Below are 25397 nucleotides of genomic sequence, written 5' to 3' on the forward strand. Positions count from 1 at the left end.
GAATGTCAAGCTGGTAAACCTTTGAAAAGCAAGCTTAAAGCTGGCAGGCACGGGTGGTACGTGGTTAGTAGTATGAGGCTAGTGGCTCAACAATCAGGTCAGCACGATTTCTCCAACAATCGCTGTTGATCGATTGTTAATTACGTAGCTAAATAATATCTTCCATTGTGTTACGGCATATCGGCGAGTTTATCCCTTGACAGGGTCCAATCGACCGCGTCTAGTGTCATGCACGATTGCCGCATCATCATAGAGAGATAGATACTGTTATTCCCTAATCAGGCCGTAGGTTAATTTTAACTCCACGCCAGTTGGCTTAATGTTCATAGGGTCGTAGAATATCAAGGAACAAATTACGTGATGGCCTAATCGATAATGGAAGAATGGCCCGTATAAGTGGACGCCCTTGCATCGAACATGTGTCAATGCCTGCAAGATTACCACTGATACTTGAACAAACTAGCATTGTCAGTCTTTACTTGGCAAAAAAACATAAAAGCCGAGACTACCAGCATATATTCGCGACTTGTTCTATGCCTAAATATGTATCGAGTCGGTACTAAAGTAGTTAATCCGTAATCTGAGTTTAGTCCGCATTCTTCATATACATATACGCCTCGGTGGATAGCGTTCTTGGTTCTTGTCCTTCTTGAATTCGATAACCAGGCTGCACGGACCTGAGAATAGTATATAACGGGGAGTGAAATAGGGAGCGAAATAGGTATAGACAGTGATAGTACCGAAGGGGGTATGTGGCTGGTTTATTTGTTGCAACCTCAGGATCTATTCGAGAACGTAGAAGCTCAAATCCACAATGGAAATATGTCAAAGTACTAGAACTACAACTAAGACAACTGAGTCGATTGTTCGATGTCCTAACTTAAATCATAAATTGTAAATTGTTAGTGAAATTGTTAGTGACTGGTGTATTCTGTAAATGTCACGACTGCACCACACCCCTCAAAAAGTAGACGGGTTTCCCCGAATTAACATTCCGAGGAGTGGCTGTATTCGACCCTGTTTATCCCAGCAGCCATCCGTCCCTTTTTTCATCGACAAAAAAGAAATTTAGATCGTACCCCGTACCACTGCGATCTACGGTCTACTTGCATGTACCAAGCTTTAAATTAAATTAAGTTTTGTTGAGCCTTAAACACCCACCAAATGATAAGCAGGTCCCAACTTTATATACCAGCAGGTACCCAAAACTCAATTAACAAAGGAAGCAAAAAAATACCGCGACATTATCTTTGAATGCCGGTATATTGTTAGGTGAAATACTTCAGATCTGCGGTAGTCTTTTTAATTTGCGGCCAATCATGTGTCTCTTCGTTCAGATCTGGATCTTGCATTGGCTCTGCATAAGACGCCTGTAGTTCGTGCGTCATCGTCGTATAGTTTCTGAATATCTGCTAGCCTCTCCACTATTGACGGGCTGCTGTAAATGAGCACTTTCTACTTTAGTACTTTAGTCTACGCGTGTTGGCGTTTAAAGTATTTGCACTTACCAGTTGGTTTGAAAGGAAATAAACTTGCATTAGCTCTTTTTGGGGCAACTTGGATGATGCTTGTTTCTTCCGGATAGATGCACGATCGCTCAAGAGATTGTCGTCAAGGTTCGATTTGGTAATTTTGGCTGTCGGCAGCAGGGGAATGTATAACCGTTGTTGACAGAAGACGGAGACAAACAGGTACGTGTCCACAGTTGGAGGTGTGCGGGTTCATCAAAAAGTTTATCCACTTGTTTAGCATGGGTTTAGTTATGTTGTAAATATTGTTCCAGTAAAAGATTCTTCAGACCCCTCTTCATCATCGAATGCCAGAATGTCAAGTTAGTTAGGCAGCATTACGTGGGTGAGATTTGAACAGCTGCTCGCAGTGCGTAAATGGCTGGTAATACTCTCGATCCTTTCTATGTTGGTTGCTTTTTTTTTGATATTTCTTGCTGCCGTTCTTCTCTTTTGTTCTTTTGTCACGTATCGAAGATGAAGCTAGCCTCTTATTTTAATAAGGATACCGAGCACCGAAAAAACTACGATTGTTAACAACCCCGGGAAGTTCAACGTTTTTGACAGTTGGAGATATCCATTGCAAAAAAAAAATCTAACTATACTAGTATCCTGTTTGATGGAACTATCAGATTAGATCGTCCAGGAACAGGAAGCTTAGGCACTGCTATAATATTATTATCAAAAGTCATAAATCTTGCCCTGATAAAAAATAATTCAGTCTCACCGCATATACAGTGACAGGGGAAGCCCCAACTACAACCGGTGTAGGCTCAACCAGGAACTTTTATTATGAGAGATGCATATTTCATCTGGCATTACTGTGCATACCCACACCTATAGGCGACGTCCAGGCATCAATACCTATACCGTTCTATTTCGGTCAACAATAACAGGGTCCTTGGACGTTAATGCTACCTTAGCTTGAACAAAGGTTTGATGCCAAGTTGTATCGTCGCATTAAGGGGGGGATGGGTTTTTTGCCAGCCCAGAGGCTGGTGCATAGTAACTTTTGCCCGGTATAGCTGGTCAGATCGCCAGCTAAGAAAATGGAAGCCACCTAGCCTAAGGCATTAGTCGAACTTCTAATTAAGTCGAGTGAACTAGCAAACGAGTCAACGAGGCGAAGAATATAGGGAAATAATACTAGAATATAACCAAATATAAATTGATTTCAAACTAAGATGACAAAGAAGTGAAATCGTGTTTGCACCTGTTGACGGAGAAGCGCATCTCATCAATATTATACCCCTTCTTTAACTCGTGCCTTGGACTCATCAGCTTTTTTTTTTTTTGATGCATGCGGTGATTGTCCTGCAGAACCTCTCTAGACATTAATCACATTGCCTGTTTAGGCACAAAGCGAGATACACATTTTCTAGATTGCAGATTGAAATCGGTTTAATGCAAGGATTGACAGTCAGATTGTCTCCGATTGGGGTAGTGGCATTTCTCATTCATAGTAGTTTCCTATCTCCCCTGCTTGCAGTAGGGGTGTCCTGCATGTAGCTAGAGGGGGGACCAAACTGAGATTCCGAGGGTATCTCACTAACAATCAGTGGTTCTAGCTGCGTCTAAATGCGACCTTTTAAAAGGGTCTGAAAGTCTCCTGTTAAATTGCTTTTTGTTACTCTTTTCTCCAACTCAGAGTTTATTTTTTTTTGTTTTTTGATTTCTGTGGCAGGCACTGACTCGCCTGTATGGTTAATTTGCGGATTGACCGCAGACGGACCTGATTTCATCTGCCAGGCACTGAATATTGCGTTGGGTGTCTATATTTGTATATATATTCGATTTGGGACGGATATATGTTCCACCACCACGTAACTCAAAACTGAACGGATCCCAAAAAAGTCTCTCGATAGATCTTTTGTCAAAAAATTTCTATACTGGCATTACTTTGTTTCATTTCGTTACATTCGTTTTCTCGTCTCCATCATTATTTGTCTTTGCAGCAAGGCGCTACTTTAATTTTCAACTTTAATTTAACCGACAAAGCCTTAAAAAATTATACTTGCCCGTTTCTTCGGGGTCTTCCAGATACATTGTCTCTATATAAGCATAGTTTGTCAGCACTTGGAGGGGATCTATTTCAAGGTAAGTCAAACCGGATTATATCCAGAAACATATAGCCGGCAAAACTTTGAAAGGTTAGCCTAGTGTGTATTTGCTCTCCGTCGCTACCTTATTATACTTCAGCTAGTCACTTGTTGCGCAATTTCAAAGTGCTGCCACATCTTGTAATTGCTTGATTGGTCATTTGTGAGCGAAAACAACAATAAACTCTATCGTCTATGCAATATTTGAAAGAAGCTGCTTTACCTAGCTAATATTGAAAAGAAAAGATTCGGTTAATCGACTCGTTGTCAGAAGTCACCTGTGGAGATGGCTAGATCACCGCATAATTCAAAGTTGCAATCCATTACAAAGAGGGTTACGTTTAGTATGACAAAGGTCATGTTGTGCCACCGTAATATATAAACAGCTAGATCGTCTCAGATTTCCAGATTGTTTTTACTAACTGACAGTTTTTCTATCTTATAGTGTTTGAGCCTTGAGACTTGGAGTAATGACAAACATGAGCATGCAGAATCGGTAAGTAAATCAATGGCCCATGCTGCACCACCATAGTATTGGAACTTTTTCCAGACTATGGGACAATTAACATTTTGTCTAATAATTCCATGTCAATATATTTGTTATCAAAGGATATGTCGGCCATTATGCACCAGCGTTGATAATTATTATGCATGCATGGGATATGTGGATGAACAGTAGTGAAATGATAGTGCTCGTTATTTTGTAGATAAAACCGAGAAACTAACACATGGTGTTTTTAGGGTATTGCCACCTATAGATCACATAACCAATGGAATTCAATCCAGTGGAGGGCTCGCATCGATAAATTCTACATCTTCGAGTCCATCTACGATTCCTTTTCATCATCGACCCAATATTCCATCGTCTCGACTTGGATCTTCCGGATCTATAGTGAAAACTGAGCCCAGCGATCCGTCTAATTATAAGAAGAATACCGTAGTTCCTGCTATTAATACTGGCGTTACTAGTGATCATACTCCTGGGGTGTCACCTTCATCGGCAGTTACTCGTGTAAAGCCAGGCCGCCTGAATATTGGCACTCAAAACTGGTCACAATTCTCATCTGTTGGACCAGCTGGCCCATCTCCTTTATCTCCTCCTCGAAGTCATTTCAAGGAGATTCCGGATACTAGAAAGTCTGGATCGGAGAACCGAGTTCCCGGTTACTTTTCACCCCCAGCATCCAGGCGGTCATCAGACGAACCCAATCAGAGAAAACAGTCTCAACGTTACCCACATCCGCAATTGGACCAGTACTCTTCATATGAGACATCTGGAACATCGACCACACCCATGTCTACAGCAACTATTTCAAGTGGTGGGCCAGTAACTGGGCATAACACAGTAGGTATTAATAACTCCAATGGACCTAATTCACCATCCCGATCGAATTCTTCTGACTATGGTTCAAGTCAAGCTCGACAAGTGGATATCCATCCCAATTTAAAACCCTTGGCTGTGTCTAGTAATGGAAACTCCAACCCCGGTTCAATTGCCTCGACACCTAAACTCAGTAATACATCGGGTCCAGTCTCAGGAGGATACTTTGATCAAGAACGAAAGGGACCCGTTCATTCAATAGCCAACAATCAGTCATCATATCATGATTCAGAAAGGAAATCATCGATGCCTTATATTAGAGTACCTCCTCTATCAGGGCCAGGAATCTCTAATCCACAATCTAACGTGCCCTCTCCTACCTCTTCCCAAACGATATCACCTACACGGGCCACTGAAATGAGCAGAATGTCTGCCCCAATCGGCTATACAAGTGCTCAGCCTAGTGGAACTAATACTCCGATGTATAATTCGAACCAGTCGTATCATATGAATGCAATCAACACATCACTTGTTTATAATCAGCAACAGACGCAGAGCCCTATTCATTCTGTACCGCCATCGACTAATGTGAGCTATTCCAATCCATTTAATAACGGAATGCACAATCCTCATCAACATATAGATCAAGGATCAGTGCACCCACAGCACGGGAATATGGTTCCGCCTCAAGACTATAACAATCACGGGCAAGTTGTCGATACAGACCCAGCGTCACACTTTACAGAAATTGAAGACACCGCTAGTCATCTGTATCACTTCGTTAGCACAGCCAAAAACGATACCGAAGGGCCGGTCCTGGACAACCTACATCGGCTGATAGAACGGGTTCGGTTTGCAGGAGAGGTGCTCGAGCACTGGTACATACGTCTCTATGACCACCACAAGCAAATTGCCGATGCCCATCAAGCGCAGGCTCAAGCACAGCAACAGCAACAACAGCAATCAAATCAATACAATAATGGCTACGACTTTCATCGCAGTCATTCACAAGAGTTGGACGTAGATGGAAACAACAACCGACGTCACTCCAGAAAGCGAACACGCTCATCACCTCGAGAGGAAATTCACTGTCATCAATGCGGTATTACAGATACACCGGAATGGAGACGAGGTCCAGATGGTGCGCGTACCTTGTGTAATGCCTGTGGTCTGTATCATGCTAAGCTTGTTAAGAAAAAGGGGGAGACCGAGGCAGCTGAAATACTTCGTGAACGAAAAGACTTCCGTGCGTCACAGGCTAACAACAATGGTAATGCTAATTCAGGAAGTACATCTATGACAGCAGGTACAGTGATGGGAACAAATATGCCCAATACCTCCCTGCCTATAGTATCTCCTCGAACACCGCCTTCTCATGTTGAACAGTAAGTTTTCTTAATACAGAAGGTTTCATACGAATATGTTCATGAGAGTGTAGCTTCCTTCCACGAAAAACTGAATGGTCCAAAAAATTCTCTACTATTTCGACAAATAGATCGAAAACTGGCAAATATAGCCAACAAAATTACTACCGACATCACAACTGGTGGTCTAACTAACTAATGCTCATTGACGTCCAATCTTAATATATTTATTTATTCTTTCTTTTTTTTCCTCTCAATTTGTTCTTTCTTGCAGTGTAGTAATTTGCCTCGGGCATTATTCTGAGCTGTTGTAACCGTTTGAAAGTTGATCACAAGAATGGAGAATAGGCCGAAGTTTTAAATTTTTCGTGAAATCATGAAATGGTTCATCTCCAAGGATCATACAGTTCTATCGGCTTGAGGCCGAGTACAGAACCGACGACAATAATCTTCTAGAGTTTCAGATGACCCAGTCATATCTCTAAACCAGTCGCCCGGAGACTCACCTTACTCAAATCAAGTGTCGGCTGATCACCGAGCCATGACGGTTCAGAAAGAAAGACCCTAAAACACGTTTACCTGGCCCACATATGATTCAAAATCAAGTGTCGGCTGGTCATTTATCCACGTGCCATTGTTCGAGCCCAAGAAATAGGTCGGGTGTAAGCAGTCCAAGGAGACTGCTTTACTATATGTAAATGTATATATTAACGACTAGTCATATGCAATAGTTTTTGAGATTAAATCTTGGGCCTCTAGTTGGCAGCGGCAGCATCACGCTCAGCCTTGATCTTCTCCAATTGTTTAACTCTTCTTTGGAAATCGAGCCATTGGCATTCTTCATAAGCGTGTCTTTCCTGTTGACAGTTCCAAGGCAAGAAACTACCTTCCCGTCTACATTTGTTAAGTGGTACTAGTAAAGAAGCACAACGATCACGCCATTGGATTGGGATTTTGTGTTGCTTCATTTCCTCCTCGGAGACTTTATTACAATGTTAGTACTTGAAAACTTGGCGATCTTGGGTCATCTAGGGCAAGTAGTTTTCTTATCATGTTGAACATTTACACTCTGCCATATTCTTAGAATTCGAAATCAGCATTCAAAAAAAATTATCAGACAAGCCAAAAGACTTCTGGCGATTATCGCATCCATCAAGTACTCAGTTCAGCTTATTGATACCGATCTCAGGCTTATTCACAGTTTGTACTTCGAAGGTTGCCAAATTCCATATCTATCTTACTTTATCAAAAAAAAAAAGCATATTTCAGAAGTACAAATCACGCAGTGAAGTAACCAATAACCATATCAAACTACTCATAACTATCACAGACTTCTTATATCGAATAGTACCAATTTCGACATTGGTTCAACCGTTCCCGATGTGTTCGGCCATGACCCTACTCTGACCTTTGAAAAAATCACTTCTACCCTAGATATACCCCTAAAATACACCAGATCCTATACTTACGAGGCTCTGGTAAACTGGTCAGACTCATTTTGTGTTGTGTTAAGAAGGACTGATAATTATCTCTTTCGTGACAATCGACACTGGTCCCGGCCGAATTCGACAAAACTACTTCACGACAAGTAGGGTTTGGGTACCATTACATCCCTTTGGCTATGATTGGTTGAGTGTCGCGACAATGCGGCGCATGCGGCAAGTTACAGAGGTCTATAAGCAGCCAGAAACTGTGGCAGTCTTGACACTGAACACCGAACCTAGAAAGAAATATATTATACTTCATTTATCTAATCTGCTTTTGGACTTTCCGTAGAAGTATAAAACCCCGTGATTCTGTTGCAATGAAGTGGGATCGACTCGGTCTTGCCCAATTGACCTATGAGATTTCGAACCCAGGAGATAAATAATGCCATCCTGATGTGCCACCCATCAAACCTCATACCCTCTCTACTCTTTATCATACTAAGATATCGATAAAGTCACACCGGTTACCCCGTTCTCCACTTTGTCCTCTCCCCTGGTTGATTTTTCCGTTGCGTACATCCATGCAGCGGCATGCAACTTTATGCACTGTCAAGCAGATAGATAATCCGGTCCCTCAGAAGTACTAAAATCTCCGACAAATCACCACCAGCTACAAGACTCTCCAATCCACAATTAAAACACAAACCCAAACACGATCTCATTCCTTGCCAGCTCCTCTCTCACAAAAGTGCTGATCAATCCTCAACCCCCAGCCCCCAGCTCCAACCTCAGCAGCGACTCAGAACCCATTTTCCCATCACTTCCCACCCCGACTCGAGTGCAGCGAGAGGAGCAACCAGGGTCTGGGGCGGAGCCCCAGCCGCCGGAGGCAGTCCCCTCCTCACCGAGGCCCTGCAGATCTCCACATCGATCGCCAAGGGGTCGTGCCTCCGGCGGCTAGGGCTCTGCCCCAGACTTTCTCTCGCTGCGCTCGATTCGTTTTCGTGGGTCGATGCTCGCAGCAATCTCCCCAGCTGCCGGAAGCACTTCCCCCGACCGCGGAGTTGCTAGCAGCGGTAGACCCCGCTCAGCAACAGAGTTTATCAATAAACTTTAGCCCATGTTACAGGCTCGGCTGGATATCATGTGATATGAGATTGAGCGAACGAGGTGGGGCACAGCACCTCGGTTGACGTCACGCACTTATCGCGCAAGCAAACGACCACCCCTCAATCGACTTGTCGTGTGCTCTGTTTACACAACAGAGACTATCACTCGACTCGGTTGCTGGCCCCTCACCCGACGATTGTGGTGGGGGTGGAGGTGAGGGTGGGGGTGTGTGCCTCCGGCGGCTGGGGCTCCGCCCCAGACCCTGGTTGCTCTTGCTTCGCAAGAGATTACCGGGACCGGAGACGTAACGACTCGAGCGAAGCGAGAGGAGCAGCCAGGGTCTGGGGCGGAGCCCCAGCCGCCGGAGGCACGACCCCACCCCCCAACCACGGTACGATCGATGTGGAGCCCGATCTAGTATGGTGGCTCAGAAGAGTAATCGAGTTCCGGAAGGACTAAAGGAAGAGTGCTCAGAACGGAGCATGGGGGTAAAATGCGGGGGAGCTCTTGTGTGTGGGACGATGGAAGGGTGCGATGAGATGCAGATGAGGTACATGAGAATGGGGGGTCGGCAGCGGCCCAAAAGGGGTGCGGGGGTAGTGGGGGTGATGATGCAGCATGTTTGAAATCCGTGAATAATCCCGGACAGATGGTGATGATGGTCTTGTGTTGGCGACAACCCATTGTCCGGGGTAATTAGAACTCCTCATCGAAGACATGGCTGGCGGGCTGCAGTACGAATTCAGTTTTGGGGTTTGACCCGACCCAGAAACCCAAACCGAGACCGATCGAATGAATGCGATGCCATGCGAACACAGAAAGCGCCAGCGCCGTTCGGAGCTTCTTCGCTCACGGCGCACACGAAATTTACCCGAGATTGGGTTAAATATGCACCCGGATGGGACACCCACCGACGCTCAGAAACGAAATACCCCGCGATGCGCCCACTTCACCCCGAACTGGCAACCCGCCGCGCCTGCTTTTTTGCGCCGGAACCAAACTTTGTTTGGGGGGGTCTGCCTCCGGCGGCTGGGGCGCTGCCCCAGACCCCGCTGCTCCTCTCGCTGCGCTCGAGTCGGTTGCGTCTCCGGTGCCCGCTATCTCCTGCGAAGCAGGAGCAACCAGGGTCTGGGGCGGAGCCCCAGCCGCCGGAGGCAGCACCCCCACCCCACCCCGCCTGGGAGATAAGAAAGAAGGTTTCAGGTATCGGCGCCTCAGGCGTCGCTGCAACAAAGGTTTGTTATTGACCGAGATAGGAGGTGGATGTGAGACACGGACCACTGGATGGAAGCATTGGCTGCGTGTAAGATGGCCCTATCAGGGCTGGATCTATCCGGTAGCGGTGACAAGGACCTCTGAGACATGGCAGTCATCTGATATCTTCAGACCACATACCCCAGCTTGAGAACAGACCTGAGACCTGGACTAAGACCTGGACTAAAACCTGGACTGAGACCTGGACTGAGACAAGAGTAAGTAACCAAAAAGGGCTTACTAGTGCCCGACGACTATCAGTCACAAGCCATCCGGAGAGGGGGCGAGAGATATGGAAGCTGGCCTGAGCCAATAGCCCGATGATACTGCAGGCCATACCAAAGCAACTGGCGGGGCAGGCACACAAACAGTTATCGAAAGGGTCGGGTCGTTCCGACTGGGTCACCTACCGACAAACGGCATGAAGATTCCAATTGTCGCTGCACGAGCACGATAATTGTCGTCGTTCGGGTGGTGGCCCGAAGTCTGCTCGGTAGACTCATTTGTGGGGCAGATAGAGTCATCATCCGAAAAAGTACGTGCAGACAGCCGTAGCGATGGGCAGAATGCGGGGTAATTGTGAGACTCTGTAGGCGTCGGCAAGATCGCAGCAGTTCGGTGCATAGATTGAGCCAGGTGCATGGTGCATACATAGTCTTTGCTTCTCGGAGAAACGGACGGTTTGGGAACTCTGCTTCTACTGCACCACAGACATCAGAGCCATGGCCCTTCGCTACCAAAGAGTACTAGCTCGATATGTTCAGGTAGCTGCCGATAGGGGAACAACGGTAACGACCGCGGCTAAGGGCTGCGACAATGCGTCGAGCTAGCAATGCAACATGTCCCTCGGGGATTAGTGGGTTAGTATCCCTCCGAGGGCTACACTTGGGGGAGTAATTGGGAGTGGGTGCTGCTGCCTCCGGCAGCTGGCGCTTCGCTTCAGTCGGGCGTGGGGGGACTGGCAGCGTCATGCGTGGTGTAGCAGGACTACTAGTACGCGGTTAGTTCAGTTGGCCAGGCAGAGAAAATTGTTCCCCGGGCTTGAATCCATCACACCAGGCTCAAAATGGGCCCGCCAAGAGGCAGCAGATGTGACATCGGCGGTAGGACAGCAGAAGCAGCAGAAGCAGCAGAGATGAGATTGTAACCACCAGAACCAGAACCCAAACCAGGATTGGGACCTGGACCTGGACCTGGAACTGGAACTGAACTTGAACTTGGACCTGGATTTGGACCTGGTGAAAAAAGCTCCCCCTGATCCCTGCCGTATAAGCTATATTCCGGAAATATTGATAGGGTAACAGTAACAGCGGCCCCACAGCCCCGGCTGAAGTAGCACCTGAACCAGCAGCAGCAGAAACCGGCAGGGGCAGGAGCAGCACGAGCGCAGCAGCAGCAGCGGAATGAGCTGAGACTACTGCAGGCCATGCTACTACAGGGAGCGGCAGGTAGGTCCGTCGGCAGTACTGCTGCGGCTATACTACTACAGGGTCCCGGAATCCACCTCCGGCCTACTATCGCTACTGCTACCGCTACCGCTGCCCCTGCTGCTGCCCCTGCTCATGCTACGGGCCCATCGACCACGTTCCGGCCTGTATGGGGGCCACCTGCCATTCGGTGCTCGGTTCTCGGAGCTGCTGCTCTACCTGCTCTCTGGACCTGAAACCAAAGTTTTTTTCTATCCAGAGCCAGAGGCTCAGCTCCAAAAATGTCTCGGACCAAGCTTCCTCCCACACTCTCACTCAAACCCACCGCTACCGAGATCCTACCGACCACCACCCGACCGACAACCGGACGCAGCCGACGTCAACGACAACTCGCATGTGCCAGCCAGCCGGCACCCCATCGTCTAAACGAGGTCGACCCCTCCCTCTGCCTCCGGCGGCTGGGGCTCCGCCCCAGACCCTGGTTGCTCCTCTCGCTGCGCTCGAGTCGTTACAGGGGGTCCCGGGGCATCTCCTGCGAAGCAGGAGCAACCAGGGTCTGGGGCGGAGCCCCAGCCGCCGGAGGCACACCCCCGCCCCCGTCTCGACCCTGGCCCCAGCCACGGAACCATTTCGCGTTAAGTTTATCCATGATTAGACTGCAATCATAGTTTTAGGACCATAATTTGACAGGTCGATAGTAGATTGCCATAATGGTCCGGTGATTGGGGTGCTGGCGGTTCAACTATAATCGCCAGCATAAATCGAACCATAATATCAGGCGCGGCACTGTATTCTATAATCGGAACATCTGTTATCGTGATCGATCAATCATATCAGTAGTAATCAATAATTATAATGCTAATGTTAATGTTAATAAAATAGATTATCACCCTGACCCCATCCGGCACCCGCATATAAACCCCAAGACCGTGCAGGAAGGTTCCGGGGTCCAACCTAGGCTGTCGGTATTGCCAAATAAACTCGGGCCTAAAAGTTGCCCTTTCCATCAAATTATCACACAGCCAAACCTTAGATACGGTCGGTTTAGATAGAATACCAAATTGGTAATAAAACAGAAGACACAATAATTTCCATCAAACACAGCCCTTTCCGACACATGCACAGGGCTGGGGGTACTGCCTCCGGCGGCTGGGGCTCCGCCCCAGACCCTGGTTGCTCCTCTCGCTGCGCTCGAGTCGGTGCGGGGGGTCCCCGGGTGGTCTCCTGCGAAGCAGGAGCTACGGGGTCTGGGGCAGCGCCCCAGCCGCCGGAGGCACACCCACCCCACCCCCGCTGGAAGGGGGAGAGACGGGAAGGCCCCCGCGTTTAGTTTCTCCACACAGTTAGTTCATAGCGGGCAGGCTGTGGAAAAGTGGTTAGCGGTGGAACACGAAGACGACGGCGTCCCTGCGTGACTGTTGTCATTTCCCCACTCTTGTCGTGACCCCGTTGATAGCGGCAGCAGAGTGGGAGCAGTAGTAGCGAGAGGCTGTTCATGCATGGATGTTTCTTCGTGTGTTCTCCCCCCGCCCCCCGCTCCTGCCACTGCCGATATAGGCAGGACTGTTTTGATTTCCCCACACCCGGCCATAAAAAAAACTCGTCTACATGCCCCCCGGGATTATGTCTCAGAAACCATAACGCATCCCCAAACTGCCATAATCCCCGCTCAACCGACTCGAGCGAAGCGAGAGGAGCCACGGGGTCTGGGGCAGAGCCCCAGCCGCCGGAGGGCAGGACCCACCCACCAACCGTCGACCCCACTCTGGCGGTAGTAGTAACCGCGACAAAACGTGGGACAACATGCCCACGGAAGTTAGCGTGGGGAGGGAATGGGGCCAGAACCGGGCCTGGGCCTCTAGGGGGTGATTAGTACCCCCCATGCAGCAAATGATTTCAGCCATAATACCCATTACCATTACCCGCTGGCGGTAGATGTGGGTTGCGTGGGTTGCGTGGGTAGCGTGGGTGTGGTAGCGAAGGTGGATGTGGGTGCGATTTCTTCCGTTGCCGTATGCGCATTAGTGCGTTCGGGTCTGGAGTTTCCCACTTTTCGCACCCACACCCCCATCTAGCCATCGCCAATCTCTGGGAGTCGGGAAAAAGCAATGTGAGTATTTGCCGGGTTTGTAGAGGGTTGCAGTTGCATGGAACAGGAATAAATGGGGAAAAAGCAAAGGAGGAAAATTTCCACCGAAAAAGAAATATGGACCAAGGTTTAAGCCCCCACATCTTCGGTTGAGAGGGTTTTCGTGCCGATGATTCTACAGACTAATAAGTAACCACAACAGTTGAATAAGATATAAAAGAATCCCATATCTCACCCCGGATTTTCTAGATACATAATTTACGGGGTAACAACAACAAAAAGTTATAAGTTTTATTATCATCATTATTATTATTATTCATTTACCATTATCATTTGTTATTATTAATAGTACTACAACTGGTTCATAGTACTACTGCCACTGCCACTGCTATTGCTACTACCTCTATCGCCCATAGTACTACAACTGCTCCATAGTACTATTACTGTTACTACTACAGCTTGCTTCAACCACTACAACAGCACCACTGGTACCACCACAGTATAAAAACCAAAACTATTGACACAACTGGAAGGAATAATCATTTCGCTATGTCTACAATGATCTCTACCATGTACTCCACAGCCATGTCACAACATATTCCACAGAGCCTGTTATCGTCACCAACGGTAAGAGTCAGCTCTCCTGGTCTTGGAAAGCCTTCATTTTCTCACATTGAACATGTATCCAAGCCCACTACTGCCAAGGTCCTTCCTTTAAAGGATCTTATAGCCAAGAACTTCTCTGATATGTATGCACCAGAAGTTCTTGCTGACCCCAGATTACTCAACGATATTGGTCGACCCAAATTCACTGATCGTGCTATTGTTGACTGGACAGTCAACGACGTGCGATCTCTGTTAATAGTGTGTGAATTACAACCGGAATGGAACGGAGTTTTACCCGTGGTTCAAGAGTCGGGTTACAGAATGATGCACTTGCCATTGAACGCTTCAAACGAGCAGATTGTTGATACTTTAGTGTCTTCAGATATTTACAAGGAGCACAATTTTGACAAGCGATTCCTTGTTCAAACTGCTCAATACACAGTTGAAGCTGCTCGTCGCAGAATTGTTGGTAACCAAGCTAATGGGAACGAGTTTGCGCCATTAAGCAAACCTGAATGGAGAAACATCATTGAAAACTATCTGTTAAACCTGGGATGTGAAGCTCAATGCCGATTGGATTATAAGAGAGTTTGCATGCAACTCAAGCGCCAGAAACAAGCTCTTGCCAAAGAAACCTCATCGCATTCATCCTCGTCCAACTCGCTTCTCAAGAAAGCCCTCCTTGCATCCTCGTCCACGTCTCCCGACTTCCCCTCGTACCTCAAGAATAACATGAACTCACAAAAGCCCAAGCCCAGTCTTACCCGCCACGAGAAACAAGTGGTCTGGGTCCAAGTGCAATCCCAGCTCTACCAACGCCTGGGACTCGACTGGGAAGCCGACGAGCTCGTCTAAACCCCACACTCACACACTATTTAACTGCATTTTCACGACCACGATTCTATGACTTATTTATTAATGATTAATTTATTCTCTTACACACACTTGGCTGGGGGGTCTGCCTCCGGCGGCTGGGGCTCCGCCCCAGACCCTGGTAGCTCTTGCTTCGCAAGAGTTGGTGGGGACCGACGACGAAACGACTCGGACGAAACGACTCGAGCGAAGCGAGAGGAGCCACCAGGGTCTGGGGCGGAGCCCCAGCCGCCGGAGGCACACCCCCCTCGGCCCCCTGGGCCCGGAAGTAGGGTCGTATGTGGTATTCGGGAGAAGGTGCCGATAACTGCGGGGATCGGCTGGTGCTAAATTATACATGCAGTGTTCGGAAAAACTCTGGCGCCCTTGCCCACGGAGATGCTGCCCCCACTGGCACGTACTCGCTGCAGCAGTGCCGTGTGGGCAGGGGCCGCGTGGTTCGTTTCACGAGACCACGCTCGTGGTAGGTGGCGCTGGTGTACCACCGTAACGGACTGGTTGCGAGACAGAGGGGGTGTGAGAATGGAAATGAGAGTTATGGTAGCGATAGAGTTGGCAAAAGGAGGGGGGAGGGGAGGGGATGGGGATCGCGGGAGACATGCGGCCGGGGACGGCAGGAGGTGAGGTGTGGTGCAGCTGCAGGAGTCCTGGTGAAACAGTGGCCGGATAAACTAGGCCAGAGCGGGGGGACTGCCTCCGGCGGCTGGGGCTCCGCCCCAGACCCTGGTAGCTCCTGCTTCGCAGGAGATTGCCGGGACCGTTGACGAAAGCGACTCGAGCGAAGCGAGAGGAGCCACCAGGGTCTGGGGCGGAGCCCCAGCCGCCGGAGGCACACCTCGGTGAGGGGCATGCCCATCTCAGTAACCAGGATCCGTATTCCGTAGTCCGTGATCCATGTTCCGCGTGCCGTCAGATCGCGCTTTACCGGGTGAGGAAAGGCCAGTGCATTCCCACGACTCCCCACCGAGCTACTCCTGTAACAGTAGTAGCACTTGAACCTCGCTGATGACCCCCTTGTTACTAAGCTACCTTGTTATCGGCTAGTGGCCCACATGAGCGGCACATCAGGCGTGGCTTGCGGGGAACAACCACAAACGCACCCCGCCGATCTTGGCTCAATGGGATAAAAGTTGCTTGATGCGGACAAAAGTTCTTTACGTCGGCACCGCTGCACAGAATATTATCAGCACTAACTACAACCGGCTGATTGCCAGCTGCACCGATCCAGCACCCCCCTCCGAGACTTGAGTTCCCGTAGCCCGGTATATCGAGCGGCCGCACCCCCACCACCGCCGCCATCGTCATCGTGGCAACATCGCGGAGCCACTGGTGATGAAAACAAAAACAACATCGATTTTACGATTAAACTATTCTTTTTGTTTTGCGTTCGATTTCCCGACACCGATCGCACCAGCCATGCGTCCATTTCTCCGGACCACCACTGCCAGGCTCTGGATAATTCACCCAGTCCATGCATAGACCCCCGGCTGGCTGCAGCGACCCACGGTGCCAAGTGTGTGGGGTTCTGACAGCTTAAACACCCGGGGTACACATATTCGCCCGTGCAGGCCCTCCGGGGGTGGGGTGCTGCCTCCGGCGGCTGGGGCTGCGCCCCAGACCCCACTGCTCCTCTCGCTACGCTCGAGTCGGGTGTCGGGGAGGGTCCTAGCAACTCCTGCGAAGCAGGAGCTATGGGGTCTGGGGCGGAGCCCCAGCCGCCGGAGGCACTTGCGGCCCACCCCCGGGCCCGGGGACCTCCCCGAGTGGGTATGCAGGTCGATATGTGCCGTGCAAGATAAGTGGTGGACGTGCGTCCGCACGGTGTGATTGGCGCCGATGGCTCCCCGAGTGCAAACCTCCCTAACACAGGGGCGATCCCACGCTCGACTCGAGCGAAGCGAGAGGAGCCACGGGGTCTGGGGCGCAGCCCCAGCCGCCGGAGGCAGCATCCCACCGGTTAATTATTCGCAGCAGCACGCGTGCCATCGTGGCCACCACGCACCGTGCTAATGATAATCCGAGCGAGATGGCCCCGTTTGTCCGGCAGTCTGGTTCAAGCGCCCCCACGCGAGACCCCACACGACGGAGAATGAGCCTGGGCCTGGGGGATATTTTCCGGGTTTACCCCACACGTTATACGAACTGATAAGACAGGCTGGGGGTGGGTGTGCCTCCGGCGGCTGGGGCGCTGCCCCAGACCCCGTTGCTCCTGCTTCGCAGGAGATTTGTTCGGGGTGAGGGCCCACTGAGGTGGGTGTGAGTGATCTCACGGGGTAGGTGTTGGTGTGGGTGTGGGCGTGTGAGTGGGAGTTAGCGGCAGCGGATCAATTGTCGTGGGACGACGTGTTTTAGCGTGTGTCCCCGATACCGGGGCTACCCCTCGCGACGACGCTACGAGCTATAGGGTATAGACCTGGAATGCTATTGCAGTGGGCTATTCTAGACCCCGCTTAAATCGACGTGCCTGGCCCCGATGCTATGTGCTAGTGTGGGGATAGTACCTGCAACTCTGTTACAGATGAGTTGTTACGGTTGTTGTTTGTTGTTATAGACCCCGCTAAGCCCACCAGCCCGAAGCTAGCCCCCATCGAACCGGCAGTCCGCGAATGCATGGAATGTACCCACCACCCCAGTGCCCGGTGGTGGGTCCCTAGCGCGACAATTCTCCCCGCGTCCTACCCGGCCCACCACTACCCCACACCGCGTTTTGAGGGGCTAACGGGCCTTGCACAATCAACTGCGAGATAAGAACGGCCATGCATAGATACCCTCCCCACAACGGCGCTGCGGGTAAATAGACCCACTCACGACGCCAAACTCAACAGTTTTTCCCCCAAAAATACCTGTATGCAGACAGGAGGTGGCGATGTATGACTCAACGGGCCCACTGACTGGGTGACCTTATTCAGTGGGAGGGGGACTGCCTCCGGCGGCTGGGGCTCCGCCCCAGACCCCGCTGCTCCTCTCGCTACGCTCGAGTCGTTTCGTCGGGGTCCCAGACTTGTGATGGAAAAGTGTGGTAGCTGATGGTTGCTCAATGGGGAGAAGAGTGGGTGTGGGGATCCCCGAGAAACGACTCGAGCGCAGCGAGAGGAGCAGCGGGGTCTGGGGCGGAGCCCCAGCCGCCGGAAGCACAGCCCGCGACGGTGGTTGATGCCGCGGTGGTAGCGGTGCAAGTCGGTTTTTAAATTCTGTTAATTGTGTGAGTTTTGCACGTTTCACTGTATGAGTGGAACTGGGCTTTGGCTGCATGTGCCGTCTGTCCCTGCATAGGCCTGGTAGTTCACTGTATGGATTGGCCATAGTCTTATTACAGAGGTGAAACGGTACTCGGTAAATGTAAAGTTGGTGTGGGCGATAAAAGTGTTGGAATGGAATTGTTAATTGTAGGAAATGGAATTGAAATGAAAATCTGGTGGGGTGTTGGGATATGAGATATGAAAATGCAGGATGCAATGCATTTGACTTGCAAAATGCAATTTTGGTACTTGAATTGCAAAATGGAATGAGGAGGATATATGAAATGCAATTTGTAAAGTTCTGGCAGGCCATTCTATGGGAATAAGTTGGCCGGCTCCTTCGACGACCGTAGGTTTAGTTAAAAGTACAAGAACGCCTGTTATTTTATCCTTGGTAGACCCGTTCGGAGAGTTGGCCGGTAAGGCTTTGAGGCTTGAGAGATCAGGATGTGAAAAAGAGATAGTATTTGTATGATACTCTCGTCTCATATTCACTGCATTTATTTGAGGAGCAAATGCCATATAGCATAGCAATTATAGATCATGAGAGTTATTTTCAAAATTAATTGTTTTTATTTCCAAGTCTATTGGCGACATACTGCTCGCTTAAAGCCCAGTTACGTATTGGCATTCCATGCTTTCAAGTTCCCGAAGTCAGGAGAGTCCAATGCATGGCTGTTCTCTTCAGACTGGCACCAGATGACGATTCAATTTACTTCAAGATCTCATATATAGGACCCGAGATATTTTCAGATTTATTTAAATCTTGTTTGGTAGAGAGTTTGATAAGAAAGATTGAGGCTAAGTCATGTCTGCTAGTTATTCCCCGCTAGGAGAAATATTGCTTTAGAGGGGTCACTCAGTTCATGTAGTTTACTGGGTCTCAGTTCTTGTCTAAATCTCTGATTTCACTGTTGAAATCAAGTTCTTCTTCTTGTCGAGTCAGCGTGAAACTAGATGGCACTTTTAAATAACAGGTTTTACAGCTATTTGGTATGATTAAGACTACCAAGAGTTGTATCACGTGATCAACAATTTAAAATTCAGATTATTAGTTCTATCATGGCCAAATTTTACTAGAAATTGTTCTGTAAGTCAGATAAGCTCCAGGTACTGAAATAGAGTGTAATTAGACAAGCCAGTGGCTCCGGGTATGGTGGAGTGCCAACTTTTAATGACCCGCAAAATGCGTATGGGGTTAGGGTGTACTCGGACAGGATCTGAAATATTTCGATTTTGATGTAAACAGACGAACATAAACAGATACATCTGTTGAAACTACTTTGTATTTTGAAGTAGCAAAATGTCGTTAGAAAACAGATTCAATCCTCGTCCTGTCGAGGATAAGGATGAAGACTATGAGGATATTGTGAGCGATAGCGAAGAAGTCAGCCAGGAATCAAACAAGGCTGCTGATTTGCTTTCTGGGCTTAGCATTGCATCAGATGCGAAATCCAAGGAAGAGGCAAAGCCTGAAGAAGCCAAGACTGAAGATATTAAAGTTCAAGACACTAAAGCTGAAGAGAGCGAATCTAAAGAAACTACAGCTTCAGAAACTAAGACTGATGATGCTAAGGACGACAAGAAGACCGCCTCAGAGGAAGGCGAAGGATCCGATCCAGAAAACAATCTTATCAAGACCACCTACGAAGTTCGAGTCAAGTTAGCAGATCTTCAAGCAGACCCCAACTCACCATTGTACTCCGTCAAAAGATTTGAAGATCTAGGACTCAGTGAGGAACTCCTTAAAGGTCTGTATGCCATGAAGTTCAGCAAGCCATCCAAGATTCAAGAGAAAGCGCTTCCTTTGCTACTTAATAACCCACCACAAAACTTAATTGGTCAAAGTCAGTCTGGTACTGGTAAAACCGCAGCATTTGCACTGAATATGCTCTCTCGTGTCGATACCAAAGTTAACAAAGTTCAGGCTCTTTGCCTGTCGCCAACCCGTGAGTTGGTCAGACAAATTATGGACGTTGTTGAAACCATGGGCAAGTTCACCGATATTACTACAGCACTTGCTATTCCCGACAGTTATGAGCGTAATGCTAAAGTCAATGCTCATATTATTGTTGGTACTCCCGGTACAGTGCTAGATCTTGTTCGTCGAAGACAATTGGACTTGTCGGCACTCAAGGTGTTTGTACTAGATGAAGCTGATAATATGCTTGATTTACAAGGTCTGGGAGACCAATGTCAGCGAGTCAAGAAAATGATCAAACCCAATGTGCAATTAGTACTGTTCAGTGCTACATTTGCCGACGAGGTCCGTGTATATGCCGAGAAGTTTGTTCCTAATGCCAACGAAATCAAGCTCAAGGCCGAGGAGCTCAACGTCGACGGAATCAAGCAATTATACATGGACTGTAAAGACGAGGCTCATAAATATGAGGTTCTTGTTGGTTTATACGAGCTATTGACTATTGGATCATCCATTATCTTTGTACGAAAGAAGGAGACTGCTAACTTTTTGTATGGCAAGATGACGAAAGAAGGACACAAAGTGTCGGTTTTGCACAGTGACTTGACTACCGAGGATCGTGACCGACTAATCGACGATTTCAGAGACGGCCGCAGTAAAGTCCTGATCACTACCAACGTTCTTGCCAGAGGTATTGATATCGCTTCGGTGACCATGGTGGTCAACTACGACCTTCCCACCGACAGAAACGGCCGCGCCGACCCTGCCACCTACCTCCACCGTATCGGACGTACCGGTCGTTTCGGTCGTACAGGTGTGTCCATCTCGTTCATCCACGACCGAGCCTCGTACAACGTCCTCCAGGACATCATCGACTACTTTGGCGAGGGCGGCATCACCATGACCAAAGTGCCCACCGACGACTGGGAAGAGATCGAGAAAATCGTTAACAAAGCCATCAAAAGCTAGACTCTGATATATATAAATAGACCATGAATCGTATTGTGAGCGAGACTGTGCCTCCGGCGGCTGGGGCGCTGCCCCAGACCCCGTTGTGCTCCGCTTCGCGGAGCTGCTGCGACCGTCGACGGACCGACTCGAGCGAAGCGAGAGGAGCCGGGGGGTCTGGGGCGCAGCCCCAGCCGCCGGAGGCAGAAGGGCCCGTCAAAGAAAATGCTCGTTAGAATATAAATAGGGAGGTCAGGAGATGGCCAGCGAGGCAGCGGCGTCGGGACCGAGTTGGGTCGCTAGGAGCTCGTCGAAGAGTCGTTCTTTGCGGAGGACTTCGATATTTTTTTGTTTTTTGGCGGTCTTGAGCTCGGATTCTAGCTGTTCTTGAAGTTCTAGAGACCAGAGGAGTTGTCGCTTGAGCTGGTTGATGGTTGCTTCGGGGTCGGATTCGTCCTGTAGGGTGAGGTCGTTGTCGAGCTCGTCGTTCTCGCGAGTGTCGTAGAGACTCTCTTTTTCTCTGATTTTTCTGATCTGTGTTAGGAGACCGGGGTTTAGTGCTTTGGCTTTCGCTAGAGGCTCTTTTGGCTCCTTTTCTTTGGGTCGTGAGTTTTCGTTGGGTTCCACTTCTCGGGTTATGGGGTCGTATCCGTGGATGACTCGAACGTGTTTAATGAGCGTGGCAGTTCGTGAAAAGGTTCGATCGCATTCAGGAACGAAGCAGAAGAATGGCAGCTGTGGAATGTGCTGTCGTGAATGATGGACGAGGACGGATTTTGACTCTTGGGGAGATCCTTTTTGTGTGCATTGGTCCCATTCACAGGCATAGTTGGAACTCTGTCCAACATGACCGTCTATCAGATGTGATATCATTTCTTCAAGGTTCAGTTGCTCGGGCTGCTGGCAGTTTTGCCATTTGCAGATGAATTGGTTAACTTCGCCATCGGTTGTGGGTCCATGTTCTTGTCGATAGAGCTTGGCTATATGGTTGACACCGTGAGAGGTGTTGTCATCGTCGTCACTGATATTATCTAGACTATCGTCTTCAGTATCCTTCTCATCTTCTTCGTCTTCTAAAGTGTCGTTGTGTCCATTTCGAATGGGCTCAGTGTCTTCATCGACTGTTTCTTCTCCTTCGTCTATTGGCTCTTGTAGTTGGGATTGGTTTGGGTCTTGCGATTGGATTTGCAAATGAGACTGCTGTTGCTGCTGCTGCAATTTGAGTTCTTCGGACGAGTGAGCTAGTTCAGGTTGCCGGGTCTGTGACAATTGCACGGTGTTGACGCTGCCCTGGGGTACCTGATTTGTCGTGGAAGCAACGGCAGTTGTATCTTCCGTTCGGTTGTCGAGTAAATCTGATAGGGGAATTGTAGACCCGTTTCTGTTTGAAGATGGATGCCCTTCAGCAGATGTGTTGGTTCCTGTCACGACTGTAGCTGGCACTGTGCTGCTCCCATTGCTGAGAGGGTAGTCTGCCATTGCAAGTGTCAGGATTCGTGGTTTCTATGATCTGTCGGCGAATTTATCTTAACTTTCACGATTCGAATCTGTGATTATTTGTCAATGAATTGATACACTGTCGTATTTCTAGACCAGTTCCGTTCACTGCTATAATAATTTTTTCAGTTCAGTCAGATCGTATAAGTAGTTCAAGTCCAATTCCAGGATCCAGTTTTGACAGTTGAAAAAATGATAAACTGGTTTCAATATTCGAAGTTGAAATATTTTACAAACCAAACAAAATCGACCAACCACTTGAGTATCCAGTTGATAATCACACTTTATCAGAAATGCCAATTCTATTCCCTATTTGTCGTAATTAGACTGGTGCTATTCAGCATCTTCTGCTTCACCAGTCCACGCGGCTGGTCCGATGCACATCCCACACTTCACGACGTGGGTTAGGAGAATGAAAATAATGAAGATGATTCATTTTCTAGATACGCATGCTGTTGTAAGTGATCAAGTAAAAATCTTGCGGCATCAACGGACAAGCATTCGGGGAATTTGAACCTATTGACCATTGAACTGGGGTATTTTTCAGAGTTCATTCTGCTGGCAATACTGATATAAAATAATCGTTCAAACCGTGGGTTTCCTAACATATTTACAATGTCGGACTTCGCGTTAACAGTTTTGGCTACCCTGAATAAGGGTCCTGTTACTGATTCTAGGGAAACCTTCCCAGGAATCGACTCTCAGGTCGTTCAGGGTGCAGTCACTTCTTTGGCTGCTAGAAATATGGTTACTTTCAAGCAAATTGAGAAAGAGCTGTGGGCTCCTACTGCCGAGGGTGAAGACATTATCGCCAATGGGTCACATGAAATTCGTCTTTATGATGAAGTTATCAAGTCTTTAGAAGGTTTAAAGATTGCCGATGTTGCCAAAGTTCTAGGACCAAGTGGCAAGGTCGGTCAACAACGAGCTTTCAAGAACGGCTGGGTCAAGAAAGACGGCGATAAATTAGTCAAGGGAGTTGATGAAGCCCCTGTCGATGTCACTAAGGACCAATTAACCACTATCAAAAGTACTGGTACTTTAGACGATGCCAAGGAGCTCAATGAATTAAAAAAGCGTAAACTAGTGACCAAGACCAAACTTGTATCGTATTCCATTGAAAAGGGACCTGAGTTTGCACTTGAAATCAAGAAATTAGATACCGACTTGACTATTGAAATGCTACAATCAGGAACTTGGAAGACGTCCGAGTTCAAGCCATATAACTTTTCTGCCGAAGGTATCAACACCAATGGTGGAGCATTCCATCCACTTAACAAGGTGCGTGAAGAATTCCGACAAATCTTCTTCTCCATGGGATTCACTGAAATGCCCACTAATCAGTATGTTGAGAGTGGATTCTGGAACTTCGATACCTTGTATGTTCCTCAACAACATCCTGCCAGAGATTTGCAAGATACTTTCTACTTGAAAGATCCTGTCAAGGCCCTTGAGCCTGAAGACAAGACTTACTGGAGTCATGTTCGTAAAGTTCATGAGGAAGGTGAGTTTGGTTCGATTGGTTACAGATATCCATGGAAGCCCGAGGAGGCCACCAAACTTGTTCTACGTACCCACACGACCTCTGTTTCTGCTGCCATGTTACACAAGTTAGCCAAGAACCCTGGACCTGCCAGATATTTCAGTATTGACAAAGTGTTCCGTAACGAGGCCGTCGATGCTACCCATTTAGCCGAGTTCCACCAAGTCGAAGGTGTTATTGCCGATTATAACCTGACTCTTGGCGATTTGATTGGATTCATGGAACGCTACTTCTCCAAGATGGGAGTCAACCAGATCAGATTCAAGCCTGCATACAACCCCTACACCGAGCCCAGTATGGAGATTTTCGGATACCACGAGGGACTCGGCAAATGGGTCGAGGTCGGCAACTCGGGCATGTTCCGTCCCGAGATGCTCGAGTCCATGGGTCTACCCAAAGACCTACGTGTCCACGGATTCGGTCTCAGTTTAGAGCGTCCCACCATGATCAAGTACGCCGTCAGCAACATCCGTGAGCTGCTCGGTCACAAGGTCAGTCTCGACTTCATCGAGAACAACCCTGCCGTCAGATTCGAAGAAGCATTAGTTTAGACCCACAATACATTAATACTAGACTCACATCGACGGGGACCATGCCTCCGGCGGCTGGGGCTTCGCCCCAGACCCTGCTGCTCCTCTCGCTTCGCTCGAGTCGAGATCTGGACCCTGCGTCGGACCCTGCATCCGACCACTGTGCCTCCGGCGGCTGGGGCGCTGCCCCAGACCCCGTGGCTCCTGCTTCGCAGGAGAGTACCGGGACCCCCACGCCCGACTCGAGCGCAGCGAGAGGAGCAGCGGGGTCTGGGGCGGAGCCCCAGCCGCCGGAGGCGCTGGACCCTGCATGGCTCGCAGGGTGGATCGTGGGCTGAGATCTAATAAAGTTAGTTTGGGACACGGGACTGTGGCGGGGCAAGGGGTGAGCGAGTCCCCTGCCGCGAAACCCACTCAGCCCCGTGGACACGGATGCTACTGCCGCAAGTTGGGGGGGCGCTGAGTTACAGGGGAATTGCTGCGGTGCCGGCGTGTTTGCTTGCTGTAAAACTTTATTGCCCCCAAAAACGCTTTCTTCAGGAGCAGTCCATTGCTTCAGAAAGGAGGGCCCTAACCCGATCGTTTTTGAAAGCCACCCCCATGTTCCCCCAAACGCAGCATGCTAATAAACGACGCAGTAT

The 25397-nt window shown here is 48.8% G+C and overlaps 5 protein-coding genes across 5 annotated transcripts; 4 read left to right on the forward strand and 1 right to left on the reverse strand.

The window, feature by feature from the left end:
* Positions 1-4901: 4901 nt before the first annotated feature.
* Positions 4902-6317, forward strand: GAT2 (Gat2p; the record flags this gene model as incomplete). The annotated part of the gene is made up of 1 exon (XM_018878301.1): positions 4902-6317. One exon carries the CDS (start codon positions 4902-4904, stop codon positions 6315-6317), a length of 1416 nt encoding a protein of 471 aa, XP_018735618.1.
* A 7831-nt stretch (positions 6318-14148) lies between these two features.
* On the forward strand, positions 14149-15060 carry STD1 (Std1p; the record flags this gene model as incomplete). The annotated part of the gene is made up of 1 exon (XM_018878302.1): positions 14149-15060. The coding sequence occupies one exon, from the start codon at positions 14149-14151 to the stop codon at positions 15058-15060; it is 912 nt and encodes a 303-aa protein (XP_018735619.1).
* A 4560-nt stretch (positions 15061-19620) lies between these two features.
* DBP5 (ATP-dependent RNA helicase DBP5) lies at positions 19621-21207 on the forward strand (the record flags this gene model as incomplete). The annotated part of the gene is made up of 1 exon (XM_018878303.1): positions 19621-21207. The coding sequence occupies one exon, from the start codon at positions 19621-19623 to the stop codon at positions 21205-21207; it is 1587 nt and encodes a 528-aa protein (XP_018735620.1).
* Positions 21208-21438: 231 nt separating this feature from the next.
* Positions 21439-22665, reverse strand: iec1 (Ino80 complex subunit Iec1; the record flags this gene model as incomplete). Its single annotated transcript, XM_018878304.1, has 1 exon — positions 21439-22665. The coding sequence occupies one exon, from the start codon at positions 22663-22665 to the stop codon at positions 21439-21441; it is 1227 nt and encodes a 408-aa protein (XP_018735621.1).
* A 633-nt stretch (positions 22666-23298) lies between these two features.
* FRS2 (phenylalanine--tRNA ligase subunit alpha) lies at positions 23299-24777 on the forward strand (the record flags this gene model as incomplete). Its single annotated transcript, XM_018878305.1, has 1 exon — positions 23299-24777. The coding sequence occupies one exon, from the start codon at positions 23299-23301 to the stop codon at positions 24775-24777; it is 1479 nt and encodes a 492-aa protein (XP_018735622.1).
* Positions 24778-25397: the final 620 nt, after the last annotated feature.

This window comes from Sugiyamaella lignohabitans, chromosome A, assembly GCF_001640025.1.
Source record: "Sugiyamaella lignohabitans strain CBS 10342 chromosome A, complete sequence".
NCBI lineage: Eukaryota > Fungi > Ascomycota > Dipodascomycetes > Dipodascales > Trichomonascaceae > Sugiyamaella > Sugiyamaella lignohabitans.